This window comes from Stegodyphus dumicola, chromosome X2, assembly GCF_044657685.1.
Source record: "Stegodyphus dumicola isolate Sdum_Otavi_A_Nest chromosome X2, ASM4465768v1".
Lineage (NCBI taxonomy): Eukaryota > Metazoa > Arthropoda > Arachnida > Araneae > Eresidae > Stegodyphus > Stegodyphus dumicola.
In genome coordinates, this window is record NC_140781.1 from 181,168,357 (window position 1) to 181,186,170 (window position 17,814).

The window sequence follows — 17,814 nt, forward strand, 5'->3', positions numbered from 1 at the left end:
TCAAAATAATAATTTTAACTCTAAAGTTTCTAACTTTTTAAAATTATTAGATGTTGTCGTGCAATCATTCACTCTCTATTCTAACTGCTTAATAAATAATAAGACTGAAATTATTCAATAGCGATTCAGCACAGTTGAACAGTACGGTATAGTATACTGAATTGTAAGAATTGCTCATAATTTTAATTCATTTATGTTATGGGATATTTCTCCCGCCTTCGTGGTGTAGAGGTCTGCACTCTCAGCGCGTAATTGAGAGGTGTGCGGTTCGATTTCCGGCGAAGGATTGCTAATTTTTTTTTTTATCTCTTCTGCTTCTATAAATCCTAATGTCTCTACAGTGGCAACCGAACTAAAAGGGTGCTGGATGAGGATTCTCGACACCCAGGATTTGGCGATTGGGTCCCCTAAAATCCCCAGTCGCCCTTTAAAAGGGGGAGTATATAATTCTCCCGCCTTCTTAGCATGCCTTCGTGGTGTAGTAATTCTGCACGCTGGGCCGGCATTCCAGAGGTCGGTGGTTCGATTCCCGGCGAAGGCGATTGCTAATTTTTCATCTCTCCGACTTTTCCAAAATACCTAATGTCTCTACAATGTAATTCGCTTTTCCTGGAAACAGCGAGAGCGGAAAAATCACAGGACTGATTAAACGAAGAAGGCTAACTTTTAGCAAAATAATAATAATAATAATAGTCTGAACTAGAATTTATCTTTGCTTCTAATAAATTGAGTCTAATAAAAACTTACTCTTTACTTCACCCTTTGTTACGAAAGGAGAGATTTTCCTTACACTTCTGGTATCCAAATTTTGTGTTCACAGAATTAAATGTATTTGTATAGTTCTTCATATGAATAATTTTTATTTATTTTCTCTTTCAGAGAAAGGGGAATTTTTGGCTCTTGATTTAGGTGGAACTAATTTCAGAGTAATTTTATTGAAACTAGATCCAGAATCAGAATTATATACTAATGTAAAGTACTACACGGTTCCTGAGGAGTTACGCCTAGGAGAAGGCGAGATGGTATGTATAATATCATATGCATATACACATATATATGTTATATTTGTTTCTAATGATAAGTCAGTATAAATATTAATAGAGTGATAAAAATAAGTGTTTGAGTGTCTGTTAATAATGAATAAGTGATTAGAAGCAACTTTGGAATGATGACTGCAAAATTTCGTGTCCGATTTTCATAACAGGTATAACGTAGGTGTTGCAAAGGATTTTGATACTGTAAAATGTTTGACAAATTGAAGCACTGTTGTAGAAATTTTATAAAGAGTAATGCAAAGTTGATGAGCAGAGTTGTTAGTGGATAATTTTGACATAACTTTTGAGAAGAATTTGCAATTTTGAGAGCGAAATCGGTGCCAGACTGTGTCTCAGCTGATGGCCCAATACAATGCAGGTCTGAGTGCAAGTGTTTCGGAATACACAGTTCAACGGAAATTATTGGATATGGGACTACGCAGCAGATGTTCCCTGAGTGTTTATCTCTTGATCAAGCGTCATCCTCAACTACGCCTACAGTGAGCCCAGGAATATCAAGACTGGGCCATAGTTAAGTCGAAGACAGTTGCCTGGTTGGCTGAATCACGATTTCTTATTCATCATATCGATGGTCGTGTGAGAGTACGCCGTTTCAGACGAACAATTACTCCCTCCTCTCCGTGCAGCAGGTCATACACAGGCTGGTGGTGGAGGTACTATGCTTTGGGGAACATTCTCATGTGCGGCTGTAGGATCCTTGTTTGGGGTAGAACAGACCATTATGAAAGCTACATACTCACTGAACATAACTGCGGATCCGTTGCACCCTTACATGGCGTCTGTCTTCTCAACTGGAAATGGAATCTTCCAGCAAAACAGCGCTGCATGTCACAAGGCTGGAACTGTGTTGAAGTGGTTCGAGGAGCATGAGGATGGATTCCGGCTGGAACTGTGTTGAAGTGGTTCGAGGAGCATGAGGATGGATTCCAATCACCTGGCCCCCTAACTCGCCGGATCTTAACCCGATAGAGCACATTTGGAATGTCATAGAGCGGCAGCTCAGAGCTCAAACATCACCATGTCGAATTATCTCGACTTTGCATAAATGCCACGAAGACATTTGGTATAACCTGTCTCCAGTCATCTACCAAGAACTTGTGGCATCCAGGCCAAGATGAGTTGCAGCTGTTTTGCAGGCCAAAGGTCGTGCAACGCATTGTTGAGTAGGGGGTCATAATATTTTGGCTTTTCAGTGTATATATAACTATGTTTGCAGGCCAAAGGTTTGCAGGCCAAAGGTCGTGGCGTAGAATGCTGAAATGCAGGTCCGCAATGACTAGGAAACTGGCAGCCGAGACAGATTACATCTTCATTTTATTTCAGTAAACATGTTCCGGCCACAAACAACTTGGCGCATTATTTGTGCCTATTATTACAATGAAGTCGTACAGTATCCTACCTTGAGAATAATGAAAATCTGGCCACGGTTTGCTGCCAAAAGTTAAAATTAGGCTCTGTGTTTTAATTAATTCATCAAATTTTAATCGACGCCTCATTCAGGCATTACCAGTGCAACAGCGTATGTTGCTGGCAATTCAGATTATCACTTATCTTCAAAATTGAATTACTTTAGCCAGGAAAATATTTCCAACCTCAAGTTCCCCTGAAGTATCCCAAAGCACCTGTAATGTGGCCAGGTTTACCATTTCATGATAAAATCCTTGTCCATATTTTGATTATTCAAGATATCCTACTCCAAGACCATACTATCCTAGATCTTAATTGCTTCGAAAGGAGGTTTGTAGATATGTTCATCCTCCACAATTTGGGTACTCAAATTCACAGTATCCTGCTTACGGTATCCTTATAAATTATTATCAACTTCACCCAAATTCAGAGTATCAGTATAAATTATTATCAACCTCCATCTTATAAAAATCAGTATCCTGCCTTAAATTATCATCAACCACCATATTCACAAACTCATATTTCCCCAAAGCATGACAATATTTCAAATTCAATGTTCAGGTAGGGAGCAATAACTTTCCTTCTATTATTAACACATGTAGCCAAGCTCACGTAATTTATGAAAGCATTTTAAATTGTTTTGATAATTTTGAAATTATTGAAAGTAAAATGTTTCGAAAGTTATTATCTCTATCTGGAGATCTTGCTGTCATTAAATTGGTTAAGTTGTCATATAAAGTTGGAAGAATAAATAGAAATGTGACATTTTATGTTGTTAATTCTCATTTAGGTTATTTATTGCTGTGTTCATCTTGCGCTCTCTTGTTTAAATTACAACTGAGCTTTAGTGTTTATGATGTGTTTTAAATTAAAAGAAATATAAGCAAAGGTATTGTAGAGACATTAGGTTATTTCGAGGCAAGAGATGTGAAAAGTGAGCAACCCGGGACTCGAACCACGGACCTCTCGAGTACGCGTCGAGCGTGCTGACCACTACACTACGAAGGCATGCTAAGAAAATAAATTATACGGGAGAAATACCTTATAGTATATGTTTAAGTAATCCTTTCAAGAATGATTTTTTGTATTTTCTCGAGAATATTAGACTTGGAAAAGACTCTTTCAACTCTACTGCAAGAAAGTGTTTTCCATCTTAGACTTGGCATCTGGTTACCGACATATCAAGTTAATTGACAAAGATACTGAAAAACTGGCATTTACAACTAATCTGTGTCTATATTATTTAATAGATTACCTTTTGGTTGGAAAAATTTCCCAGCTGTTTTTTTTTTTTTTTTTTGGAACCCAGAGAGATGAAAAATGAGCACTCGCTTTCGCCGGGAATCGAACCACGGACCTCTGGAATACCGGCCCAACGTGCAGAATTACTACACCACAAAGGCATGCTGGGAAGGGGGGAGAAATACCTTATAATGTATACCAAATTCAATTTTATGTGAATTATTTTGATGACATTATAGCATTTTCTCAGAATTTTGAAGAACACTTACAGCATCTTAAAATAATATCTGATATATGTGAAAAAGAAAACATAAAATTAAAAAAGTCAAAATGCCACTTTGCTAAAGAGAAAATAAATTTTCTAGGATATAAAATTCAAGCTGGAAAATATCAACCCAGTAAAACAATGAAATTATTGAAAAGTTATAACCTTCTAAAAATGTTAAAGAATTACAAAGATTTCTTAGCAGTATTAATGTGTATCATAAATTTATTCCAAATTATGCAAGAATTAGAGTCCCACTAACAAATATGCTCAAAAAAGATACTCCATATAAATGGACACCTGAAACAGCCTTTAAAAATTTAAAAGACGCTTAAGTTCATTTAATCCAAAACATCTTTGCCATGTATTTGTTGATTCATCTAAAGAAGCTGTTGGTGTAATTCTAAAACAAGAGCACCCAGATGGTAATTTACACTTACACTTTAGGGATTATTTTAATTTTCTAATAGTTATTTTTAATTTTGAAACCCTTTCCTTTAAATTCTTGTTTTCCATTTACAACTCTTTGCCAGAATGAGATTTCAGTATCGCGTTTTATGTAAATGAAGTAGAAGCAGTATTTATTGGAAAGGTCCAGTCATTTCTGTAGAAGAACTAATAAGTAATTTAATAATTAATTGTACATTCGTTTGAATTAGAGCGTAAAACGAATTCTATTTGTCACATCATTGACTAATTTTGTATATACATGGTATTTGTTTTATCCCAACACTTTTATTATTACAAAATTAATTATTAATTTAATAATTACAAACATATTATCATTTATAATTATTAAAAATATTGTTTATAATCGCTATGAAAAGTTCATAATTTCTCCTCAGATATTTTCAATCGGATTAAGATCTAGTCTTCTTGATATCTAGTATTTGACATCAACTGCTTCTCTTTGAAACCACTGTTTTGTCAAGTTAAATGCATGTCAAAAGGCTGCTTTGTTGATAAATCGAGTCATTGACGCCAAAAAGCATTTTAAATGGAGACAAATTCTCATAGAGAAGTAACTGTTAATGTTTGATAAGCTACTTGATTGTTACGACAATGTCAAATTTTAAACCGTGTCGAAAACATTCCCCTGTCATCTCTGCAGTTCCCGCTTATCTGGGAAAAAATTGTTTTATGTTTTTGTCACAAATCATGCCAGCAACCTGCATTAGTGTCAGGGTTATCTCAGTCGTATTTTTTCCCATTTGAGCAAAAAGGAACGTTTTTCATTTACATGATCGTTTCATTAAAAATCTTTGCTCATTTTAGTATTTCCGGTGTATATTTCTTGGTTTCAAATACACTGCCCTCTAAAAGTTGAGGAAGAGCGTGTTTTTTTTTTTTTTGTTTGTTTTTTTGTTTTTTTTGTTTTGTTTTTTGACCCTCGTCTAATTTGAGAATGAAGCAACATAGAAACGAGAAGTTTAGAGGACATGTTCACTAAACAGTTCTTTAATGAATTTTACATAGAATGTTTATAAGGTATTTTCTCCCTCTTTTCTGCGTGCTTTCGTGGTGTAACGGTAGCACAGTTGGCGCGTATTCGAGAGTTCCAAGTTCGAGTCCCGGGGAAGGCATTGCACATTTTTCATGTACTTTTGCTTCAAATAACTTAATGACTCTGCAGTGGCACTCGAACTCAAAGGTGGTAGATGATGATTATTTACACCAGGATTTGGCAATTGGGTCCCCTAAACCCCAGTCGCTCTTTAAAAGAGGGAATACGTAAGGTACTTTTTCTCTCCAAATGCCCATTGCTGACTGGTCCAGGAGACGTGTTCTCTTACCCAACGTAAACGGCCACTTCTGTTTTCTCGGGTCAAGGGGACACAATCACTGGTCGTCTTGCATATATACCTGTGTTGTGCAGGCGTCTGCGCCCTGTAGTAGCTGAGATTCTTGTTCCTGTTGCCACTAAATGATCTGCCATGAGCTGAGGCACAATAACATTGCAACTCCTTCGAGCCGAAAGAGGTAAATAACAATCTCCCGCAGGTGTTGTAACTCTTGGTTTACCTAGAACATGTGTTCTATATACAGAATCCTCGGATTCAAACTGATTTCATAGTCTGTGGACCACACTGCGAGAGACATTGAGACGTCTAGCAGCATCAGCTTGTGACATCCCCATTTCCATTCATCCGATCACCCGCCACTTCAGCGAATCTGGAAGGGGACTTCTCCTGGATATTGTCAACGAAATTGCTAATAACAGTTGAATTTCAACATTCATGAACAAAACTTAACAATTTTTGCAATTTTTCCAACTCTTATATAAGTACTCATTTTTATAAAATAAAAGGGGTAGCTATAGTTTTTGCTTATATTTTCTTAAACTTCTTTGCTCTCATACATACAAACTGTGAATTTAAATGTTACTGACATTTTTATAATGGTGAGTTTTGAAAACTTACTGTTCCTTAACTTTTGGAAGGCAGTATAGTTTGACCTTCATTTTCAGGCATTTATCATTTTGATTTAATTTTGAAGTGTTGAAAATTTTTGCTTAGATTATTTTGAGAGCATGACGTTTTCCTCGTCAGCACATATTTTACAGTTGCTAGACGAAGCACTAATCTTTTACTTCTTTCACTTAAAGCAGATTTTCTGATAGTCCTTTTGTTTTTATAACAATCAGTTTTTTGTTTTATTTTACAAAGCATAACAAATTTATGAATTAGTTTGGAAAGTTTCCATTAGATTTCTTTATATCGAGCTAAATTTGGACTTTTCTTACTTTTTATGTCAAAAGTTTTTTACCTCTTGCCTTCTGGCTCGTTGATAGCTAGCTAAATGTCATATATTTAAATCTTAGGTTCGAAAATATTACTCATATTATCCAATTAGGATGGAAAATATAACCCATATTATCCCTATGGGCACTTAACATTGTTGTTATAGAAATCAGTTACCTAATAAAGTTAGAGCAATGAGCTGCTAGCCAGGCTCCTCCGTTCTTAAGCAGAGACTGACATAAGCCGTTCGCTTGTAGCTACTATAGAAACGGAAATCGGAAACTAATATAGTTCAAATTGAGGCTATCCAAAGGACAAATCTCCGTGACATCTGTCGATTGGGAATCCAAAACGTATATTTATTTCTGTACTGTGAGCTAGTGATGTAAGCAGAATTTTACTGTTGGCTTAATTTGTGTGATTGTTTACTTGTATTTATAAAATTCATGCAATTTTGTTGATTTTAAGTTCTTTTTATGAAAGTAAATTTATTAAGCGCAGTTTTTTCATTATTTATGAGTTAAGTGATAAAGTAAATATAGTATATATAGTTTTAATAATCGCTTTATGTTGATGTTAACATCTCAAAGAAAAAGGTGAAATTTTACGTGTTTGTTTGTAATTTTATACAGACTGTAATAGTGAAATAAATATATGTAAAATGATTATTATTATTATAACAAACATGTTCAGAAATATGGTTTTAAATTAAAATTAATAGAATGAATAAAAAAAGGAACAAATTAACCTCTGTTTAGTACAGTGAGAAATCTGTACGAAGCTGGTATGGTCGTATCCTATGTATTCATATATAAAATCATATTTATCCAAACAGGTTTTCAGTTGTGTAATTAATTATTTTTATAAATGATTAAAAGTTTTACTTTTAAGTATAAATATGATGTCATACCATTTGAAGGTGAATAGTGCTCGTACTAAAATTACACTATTAAGCTTGTTACCGTACTCTAAGCCAGCGGTTCTCAAACATTATAACTCGCGAAGTCCTTTTTAAGGAGCTGAATTAACCATTCAGCAAACTAAGCACGTCTTTGGGGGTCATGGATAAAGGTCACCGCAAAAAGGTTCTTGGAGTTCATGGAAAAGGGGCACCACGAAATATTTTCGTTGCTGTTCACATAGAATTTAGAGTGTAGCTAAATCAAAACCGAGAGAGGGAAGAATCTAAAGAAAATAGGTTTTATACTGTAAATGTATTTTGTAGGGCTACCAAAATTCTTTTAAGGCCACTAAAAGTCTTAAACGGACCTTTCTTTTTAGGATCAATTTCTATGGCGAGCTTCCCTTAAGTCTACTCCACATCTTATTAAATTAATTAAGTTCAGGAGTAGTGTTAGGGGAAGGAAGAGTTCATAGATCGTAAAAGAATGTAAAGAGATATCTAAACAACTGCATAATATCCATTAACTGAAATAATTTTAAACTTTGAAACTTACCCTAATATCTCAATTTAGTTTCAGTTACCATCAACACTCATGGTACTGTCAAAATTTTGCCATGCAAAAGCATTATTTCAAAGTTCATTAATAACCTCTTTTGTGGTACGACAAATAACTGGTTTGAGCAACAAAAAAAGGTCTTTGTAATAAACAGAGTTACTTCAGTTTAATCATTATCTCTAATTCAGTTAAAATATGCTTCCTTAATTGCTATTCCTTTCCAATCTTTCCTTAATTGCTATTCAAAATTGCTATTATTCATTACAGAAAACAAATTCAAATTAATTTTATTATCTAGAGTGCGCAGTATTGCAGCAGTAGGTCTAAATTAAGACATAACATAAAATAACATATAAGTATTATTTTATACGGCACATGTGTATAAGTTTTGTTATTTTATGCGGCACGTGTCTTGTTATTTTTATTATTTTATGCGGCACATGTGGTGTAAGTTTTGGCTCAGTTTTATTATTTTAGTTCAACAGATGATAACCGAAGGCGAATGTTTCGTTCTGCATTTTGACATTTATACGTCCGTAACTGTAAAATGTTTTAGACAAGGGTGTGATAGAGCTAAAAGAAAATATGTGTTTGATATATAAATTTGAACTATTTTATTCCGAAGACGATAATTTGTGGCAACAGTTACAATTCATTTATCATATAATAAATTTTGAAAGAAATGAAAAGGGAACTGAAGCAAGAGGGAACTGAATCACACTTATGATTTTAAATTTTTAAAGAATTTGTTTTTCTAAATTGGGTGTCTAGCCCTTAATCAGACCCCAAAAACTAAATCAGAAAGGATGCTTTCAGTGTCTAGAGTCAGCATATAGAAATGAAGTTCCATCTCATGCCACTGTATTCAGATGGTTTACAGAATTTTGCATAGGTGGAAATTCTCCCCTGGATAAAGAGCATTTAAGGAGACCTTTGTCAGCTGTAGTCCCAGAAAATGTGTCATTAAAATTAAAATATTAATCAATGATAATTTCTATATCTAAGAAATGTAACAGAAGGAACATAACATTAGATCCATAACTATAGATAAGATTATTCATGAAAAACTGCATATGAAAAAAACTAGTTTGCAGTTGAGCCCTCATAAATTAACAGCACACCAAAACGCGGAGCGTGTCAGAATCAGTAAAGAAATCCTAAATTTACTTAAGGATGTTTCGAACACTGCATTGTTTCTAAAATCATAGCTGGTGTTGAAATGTAAATATCATTTTTTGACGTTCTAACGCGTCATGAAAGTAAAGTAAAGATGATCCAAATCAACAATGTTGAAAATGTAATGTGAAATGCAATGTATGTTATTTTAATTCAGTAGTATATGATTGGTAAAAACCATATCAAGTCAGAGGGAAGGGACTGGTACAGCTGACTGGTTCACCACTTAGTGTCTTTTAAAAATTCTTTAAGAAGTGAAAAATTAGATGACTCATGTTTCACCCTGATAATGCCTAACAAAAATACATTAAAGTGTAAAACATACACCTTATTCTCCTTATCATGCTACATGTGACTTTTGCCTATTTTTTAATTTAAACCAAAATTTAATTAGCCGTCGCTTTCATTCCGAAGATGAGCCTGATGAGACTGTGTAAGCATATTTTTCGTCGATTCCAAGAAATGGGTGGTTTGAAGCATTTAATCTTTGAAAAACTCGCCTAAAAGTACATTGGTGTTGGAAGGAGCAACTTCGAACATTGCTAAGATTTAGTAAGTTTAACATGTACTATTTTGCTCTATCTGAACAATTTCATAATAACCCTTGTATAGGTGGAAAAATCCCACTTTACAGTGATATGTAGGTGAGAAAAGCAGCAATACTAATTTTGCTTTCTCAGTCCGTGAGATATACTCAGTTTGTTTTTTCAGTCTCAAGTTTATGAAGACCTCATATTCTGCTGAGTTTAAGCTGGGCGTTTTTTTATTCATGTTCAACACATTTAGAATCCATTTAAAGTCATCAAGTGCGATCTCTTGAGGTGTTCGAAGATAATGTTCAAAAAAATCTTTCAAAGCTTCCATATTTTTTCTTGAATGTTGCTCAAGAAGTCTTTTGTAAGAGAGAACCTAATGATATCTTCTTTTTCCATCTGTTCCAACCATAAGTTTCTGTTAAAAGAAAGCACTTTGATGTTTACATTAAAAAAACTGTGGCATTTTTTTCTCTGCAATAATAGAATCATAAAAATGAACGAAATGATTTTAAATTTCGCTCAAATATGCTTGTTTGCATACCCAGGCTTTATCATTTAGTACAACCGTAGTCAATAGAGAGTTATGGTCCATTAAATATGCTTTTGCCGCTGCACGTAACTTCATCAAATGTCTCAGCGGTTTTCCTTCAGACCTTATTTCACCTTATTTCAATGGCTAAGGAACTCATGGTGGCTTCCCATATTTTCACACATTAGTTTGAAAAGCCTGCTTCTAAGAAGCCTCCATATTACAAAGTTTATTATTTTTATAGCGCTTTGAAGAAGTACAATAGATATTGTAAACGTAGTTGAATCAATGGTTTCAGATCCGCGGGATAGTTGTTAATAAGAACTGTGAACTGAAGTGTCGTCGAATTGCCATTTTATAATTAAAGAATGTTTTTCCTGTTTTTCTTGGCTAAGTGAAATTACAAAACTTTCTTGCACAGTAATGAAACGGTCAGCAGTATAATGAAAAAATTAAAAGTTCTATTTTTGTGATAAATATTTATCATCTTCATGCAGACAAAAGCGCTTGCTGTGACCCGGAAACGGAAATATAAGATTTTTCTTACTATTTACGAAGATAATTTTAAAACTGCAAATTTTTACCACCATAATTCAAAAGCTTGCTTACTGTGCCTAAATTATATTAAAACATGCATATCTGCACTTGACCTATCCATAAAAAGTAGTCAAAGTAATTAAAATAAAAGGATTATTAATCAAATCGAACATAATCTTACGAAAGCTTCGACTAAGAATCCTTGCCCAACAGGTCAACAGCCGCACGAATGGTCATGTCTGCTATTCACGGTGTGAGAAGGGGAAGATGTTACGGGATTTAAAACATGAGTTTCACATTTCATCGTATTATAAGGTATGCAAAAAGCTCGTGCCGCTGGAGCGAAAAGTCAAATTCAAACGGCAAGTGTTGGTAACCCTGTCAGGAGGACATCCGATATTGACATTCTCAAGGCCTTCGGACAATTTTTTGGCTCTAGGGACAAGGGATTTATAATCTTGTAACTCGTTGGGAACATATCATTGCAGCTAAAGGAGATTATTTTGCTGAAAAAAAAATACATTTGCGCGAACATACACGGTTGTTATTTTTCACTGAAAACTATGGCACGGACGTTTCTGGATACCTGATATAAACGATGCGATTACATCGCCCCACCTCTACCAGACGACGCATTGTCTCTTTCAGGAGATCCAAAACTGAACTGGGAAAATTCCCGTTCACAATATATTTCTAGTTTTGTTTCAGTTTTATTCTACGTTTTCTTTCTATTCTTTAATTTCATCAATTATTTTTCTTTTCCTGGAGTGGTCGCAGAGCTTCAGTATTACCATACTTTAAGGGTTCTCAAACGTTTTAAACTTTATACCTCATAAATAAGAATAAAAAATACATGTACCGTCATAAGAGCATTTTCCGATTTAAATTCGCGCCATTTTACATTCATTTTGAAAACTCCTTTAAAATTTTTGAGTAAATTTTGTGCCACCAGAAATAGTAATGAACTTCTAGTGCCACATGTAGCATAGTTTCAGAATCCTGCCCAAAGATGTAATGAGAATTCAAGCACAGGTAGTTCTATAGCGTAGTTACTAGTAACAGTGAGAGAAGACAAGCATTTTTTATGTAACATTATAAGGTATTTCTCCCGCTTTCCTAGCGTGCCTTCGTGGTGTAGTGGTCTGCAAGCTGGGCCGGTATTCCAGAGGTCCGTGGTTTGATTCCCGGCGAAGGTGTTGTTAATTTTTCATCTTTCCTGCTTCCAAAAACACCTAATGTCTCTACAACATATCTAGGTATGTGTATCACATCTCGTAAAATACAAAATAAATTTTGTGAAGACAATAGAAACAGAAGTGTGTTATACATAAGAATTACATTTTGCTTTTAGTTTCAAAAGCTTTCATTCAGACTCTTAAGATTATTGTAAAGACAACTGAAATGATAAGCTGTTAATAGCGGGCTTGGGGACAATTCAAGAATTTTCAGCTATCTATCTACAGCAAATGCGTTCTACAGCATTTCTATCTACAGCAAAAAGTTCTCTATCTACAGCAAATGCGAATTATTTATTTATTTAATTTATTTAGTGCCATCTGATATCTAGCTAAGACATGGATATCTTCCGTTTCATTTAGATTATTTGTAATTTAAGTAATGATTATTACCGTTGCTGGTTTTTTTAGGTTTCTGAAAGCGTTTTATGTCTTTAAATGTTTTTAGAATTAGAGAAAAGTTTATAGTTACTCATTAGATGACTTACATGTATATGCTCTTTATCTGTAGCTTTTCGAATTTTTGGCGGATTGCATTCAACAATTTTTGAAGGAGAATGATTTATTGGGAAAGAAGCTTCCATTAGGTAAGTCAATGAGTACATTTTATTTGATTATATTAAAAGTAATTTGCAATATAATAACATAGATATTATTTTATATGAATGTTATGAGCAAAGAAGTATTTTATGTTTTCATAGATTTTGAAATGTAACTGCATTTATCATTCAAGATTTTACTTCAGTTCCATTTCACATTTCATTAAAATGAAATTTTACATTTAACTTAAGATCTTAAGGAAAATTAAGATTACAATTAATTTTATACGTATGAACGCTTAAATTTTATTAAGCAATTTTTTTCACTTATTCTGTTAGTTTTATGAGTTATATAATATATTCTGAAGCAAATTGATAGGTGCAGGTGTGTAAAGATATTAGTTTCTTTTAAATAAAATAAAATCAGTTATATATTTAAAAGTAGTTAATTTACGAGTATAATAGTTCTGCTCAGGGTTCGTAGCGGTCCTTACAAGTGCTTATAAGTCCTTATATTTGAAAATAAAATATAAAGGCCCTTATAGGTGCTTACTTTTTCTTTAAAGCCCTTATTGTTTTTGTTTTTAGTGCTTATTTTTTGCTTTTAGTGCTTTTTTTTTAATCCTTTGTTTTTAATGAACGCGCATTTTTTCCCCGTACCAAAGCCGAAACTAAATAAACAACTTTTCTTTCTTATATGCAACGTCAGATGGTGAATCATACTCCCGGAAATCGCTTTTCCCCCCTTTCTCTGCATTACGTAACCTATGGTGCGCGCGAGAATTCCTCCCACCCAAATACTAATTTCTATCAAGATTTTAATAATTTGCATTCTCGTTCTGCTTGGTCAGTTCATATTCATGTTTATTATGATCGTTATGCTTATATTATGAGTATATGTATGAATATTTATAATAGTATAGTTGCAGTAACTGCTGAAGTATAGATAAACTTCCAAAAATGGGTGTGTTTTTACACAGATTAGCTTTCTAAGGAATAATATTCGGAATGGCTTTAATAAAAGGATAGTAATCGAATAGTCAAAATAATTTCATTTTCTTTGCCAATACATTATACAGTACGGAGGTTGGGAGTTTCTCCGCAAAATCTCTGATATTGAAGCAGCGGACCTTTTTTGGTCACTGTCCAATCTGGATTGAATAGGACTAAAAGTTTTTACGGTCTACCCAACCCAAGCGAAGATTGATTCTATTCCGGAAATTTAATACAGTCTGTTGAAAATTAGAATCAGAAACACCCCAGATTAGTAAGTCTCTTTCTTTTCCTTTATTTAGTTCTTTTTTCTTCGAATACCGGCAGGTGTTGATTCCGATTGCGTAATATCCCATATGGAAGAATTACGCCGCACGTATTGCGCAATAACGTTTGCGGTATTTTGCATTGAAAATTAATTTTGATGTTCAGTCTGAGATTTGTTTATGCACACTTAAAAGAGTTTTACTGTGCTTTCTAAGCCGAATATTTCTCAGTTCCGTTGGTTTTTATATGATGCACATATCGAAATGTCAAAATAATTTATTTAGCTTAAATTTAAATCTAAAGAACAGCTACAATCTCCCCCACTCCTCTTTTTCCAGTTACTATCCGGAATATTCGGGAATTTCGAGTATGCGGGTTAGTTAAGTTTTTACTGTTAAAGGATGACTGAATGAAGCAATTTCCTGTCTTCTGATTTCAGAAATGTGCCTCTTTATTACTTAAATTACTTTGCTTGGGATATATGTTAAGGGAAAACTGTTATGCAATGAAAATTTAGAAAATGTTCAGAATTTTGATTTAAGTTAAATTATTTAAATATTAATATGAGTGGAAAAATAAATTGTATTTATTATTAGGTGCCAAACGAATACAATTAAAATGGCTTATTATTATTTATTTTCTATATTTTCAACTGAAATATCATCATTAAATTTTGTAATATAGTTTATTATTGCATAGTTTTTTTTCTCTCATTGTAAACTAATTCTGTAAATTGAACTGTCATTTAAAATTTTAAAAAAAAAAAAGTTAATTGTTTTCCATTGTTGAGGTAATGCTCATTCTCTTAATAAATATTGCATAGCTCATATTTTAAATTACAAGTCTAATTTTTCTTTAAAGGTTATGCAGTTGTGTATAATGTAATTAGACAGGTGCTTATTTTTTCCTTAAAATGTGCTTGAAAAGTGCTTATAGGTGCTTATTTTTTTAACTAAAATGTGGCTATGAACCCTGTCTGCTTAGTAAGCAGTCTATATTTTTACAATACTAATGATTCTTTTTACATCTAATGAATGGTACATGTTGTAAGGGGGAAATATAAAAAATATGTTTAAAAACTACCTTAGAATTCGGCGGTACGGTGGCGATTAACGATCCTTCTTGATGTTCTGGCTGCTTTCCTTGCATAAGGAACAAGATACAAATTACATCTTATACAAAATATCTAAACGTCTGTGGCAAATTACTGTTAAAACGAGATCCAACTGTCAGGAATCTCGGCTTTATAGACATCGGATTTCAATTTTCTTTTACTACAAATGAAGCGAACGGTTAAAAAGGGATCTCTCTCAAAAGAAATCGATGTAGGTATCACAATTGCGAACGAGAAAAATAATAATGTTTAAAAGACAGTTCTGTTATAGGACAACACGTCCCAAACAGTTAGTTAACGGAAAGATAACTCAATAAATCTCCTATCTGACATACATATGGCAACATTTTTGATAGACCTATATGATTTCTAGATAGTATCATCCTTCAAACGATACATATCAAAATTTCATGACATTCTGATAATTAGTTTATAGGTTATAATGGTTTTAGTGACCTCAGGTATGAAATTCTTAAAATGGATAAAAAAAAGAACTTCGCGTGTTGATTAAACATTGTTTTTTGATGGGGAAAATACTGTTGAAGCCAAACAGTGACTTGATAAATGTTATGGATACTCTGCACCAGGAAAATCAACTATCATTGACTGGTACGCTGAATTTAAACGCGGTCTTACAAGCACCTGATACTGACCACTCTGGTAGCTCAAAACCGGCAGTTATTTCGGAAAACATAAAAAAGTTCACAAAACAGTTTTGAAAGACCGTAAACTGAAGTGGCGGGGGATAGCTTACACCTTAAAGACATCAGAAGGTACTGTGTTTACAATTTTACGCAAAACTTCGAGCATAAGTAATTTGCTTTCGCGTTTGCTCACCATAAACCAAAAACAGCAACAAGCGAGATAAAAAAGATTTTTTGCATCGGCACGTGACAATGGATGAAACATGGATCCACTACTAAACACCTAAATCAAAAACATCATGAGCTGAGTGGAAAACAGCCGGTGAAAATCGTCCAAAGCGACCAAAAACTCAAAAGTCAGCTAGCAAGGTTATGGCATCCGTACTTTGGGACGCGCATGTCATCTTGTTCATCGACTTGTAGAGACATTAGGTATTTTGGAAGCAGGAGAGATAAAAAATATGCAACGCCTTCGCTAGGAATCGAACCGCGGGACCTCTCAATTACGCGCTGAGCGTGCAGACCACTACACCACGAAGGCGAGAGAAATACCTTATATACTCCCCTTTTTAAAGGGCGAATGGGGTTTTTAGGGGACCCAATCTCCAAATCCTGGGTGAGGAGAATCATCATCCAGTACCCTTTTTTAGTTCGGGCGCCATTGTAGAGACATTAGGTATTTTGGAAGCAGGAGAGATGAAAAATATGCAACGCCTTCGCCGGGAATGGAACCGCGGACCTCTCAATTACGCGCTGAGCTTTCAGACCACTACTCCACGAAGGCTTGCTAAGAAAGCGGGAGAAATACCTTATAGACTATCTTGAGAAAGATAAAACTGTCACTAGGGAATATTACATGGCATTATTGGATCGACTGAGTATAGAAATTAAGACAAAAGTGGCTTCACATGCGAAGAAAAAGGTGCTGTTTCACCAAGACAATACCCGTATCACAAGTCGATGAAAACGATGGTTAAATTGAATGAATTACGCTTTGAATTGCTTCTCTCACCCACCGTATTTTTCGTATCTGGCTCCCAGCGACTACTGGCGTTTTGCAGACATCAAAAGGATGCTCCATTGAAAGGAATTTGGCTCAATTGAAGAATTAATTTTCCGAAATTGAGGCATATTTTAAAAGCGAAGACAAATCGTTCTACAAAAAAGGCGGAGTCGAATATCTATATTTTTTTTTTAGCTAGACCAGAGACGTAAAGAGTGATGTGTTATATGCTCTAATGTTCTCATGTCTTATAGCTCAGCGCTCTTGTTTTGAAATAAATATTGTCAACAAAAGCGTTTTTAATGGTTGCCATTCGATTTTCTTCTTCCTTTATTGAAATATCTGTCATAAGAGATACATTTCTTGTGTTTAGAAAAATTTTATCATCGTCGAAATGTTATAATGAAAGTGTGTTTTCTCATTGAAAGTATCATGCTGGCTCTTATATCCTTCCAAAGGAAATTATTTGTCTCTTATTGTTCTATAACGGGAAAAGATACTTTCAAAGATTTATCTTCGAAAGAAATCTACTGCGAGGGATTTCTTCCTACGTAGTGTCGTATAGCACTTAGTGACATAAAATAGTTTTACAACTGCAGTATAAACCGCAGACATACTGTTTCCCTATGAAAAGTCCAGCATTGTATCCGTACTGTTGGAATTTTCATCAGACTCCAGAAATTTCTCTTTGGGAAACTTGCTTCTAAGACTACAACTGAGTTTGGCCACCCTTGAGACGACGAATAAGTTTGCCCCATATAATAGCTCTTATAAGGGTGCTTGTTATTGGTATACAACAATAACATAAATTCGAAACTCAAAATGGGTGCCCTAGTGTGCAGCTGTGTCTTCGCTTTATATAGCCTACCGCGTGCTCCATAAGTTAGATTGTACTCCTACTGCTGCCATCTCTATGCTGAGGCAACTGAAGAAAGGTATATCAAACAAAAGACGAATCTCTGTGAAGTGCAGCGCTGTTAAGAATTACTTTAAAATTGTTTAGTACTAAAGTAGAAACTTCTTTACTATAGAAAATTCTTCACTAAGCTATGCCACCCCTCGAGGCTTACA

General features: G+C 34.3%; 1 protein-coding gene across 2 annotated transcripts in view; it reads left to right on the forward strand.

The window, feature by feature from the left end:
- LOC118187063 (hexokinase-2-like) overlaps positions 1-17,814 on the forward strand; it is a 111,341-nt gene that overhangs the window by 36,683 nt on the left and 56,844 nt on the right. For both annotated transcript variants that reach the window (XM_085808784.1, XM_085808783.1), the window contains exons 3-4: positions 880-1,022; positions 12,695-12,770. In XM_085808784.1, the coding sequence (XP_085664910.1) occupies positions 880-1,022; positions 12,695-12,770 (219 nt within the window). The remainder of the gene's footprint in view (positions 1-879; positions 1,023-12,694; positions 12,771-17,814) is intronic.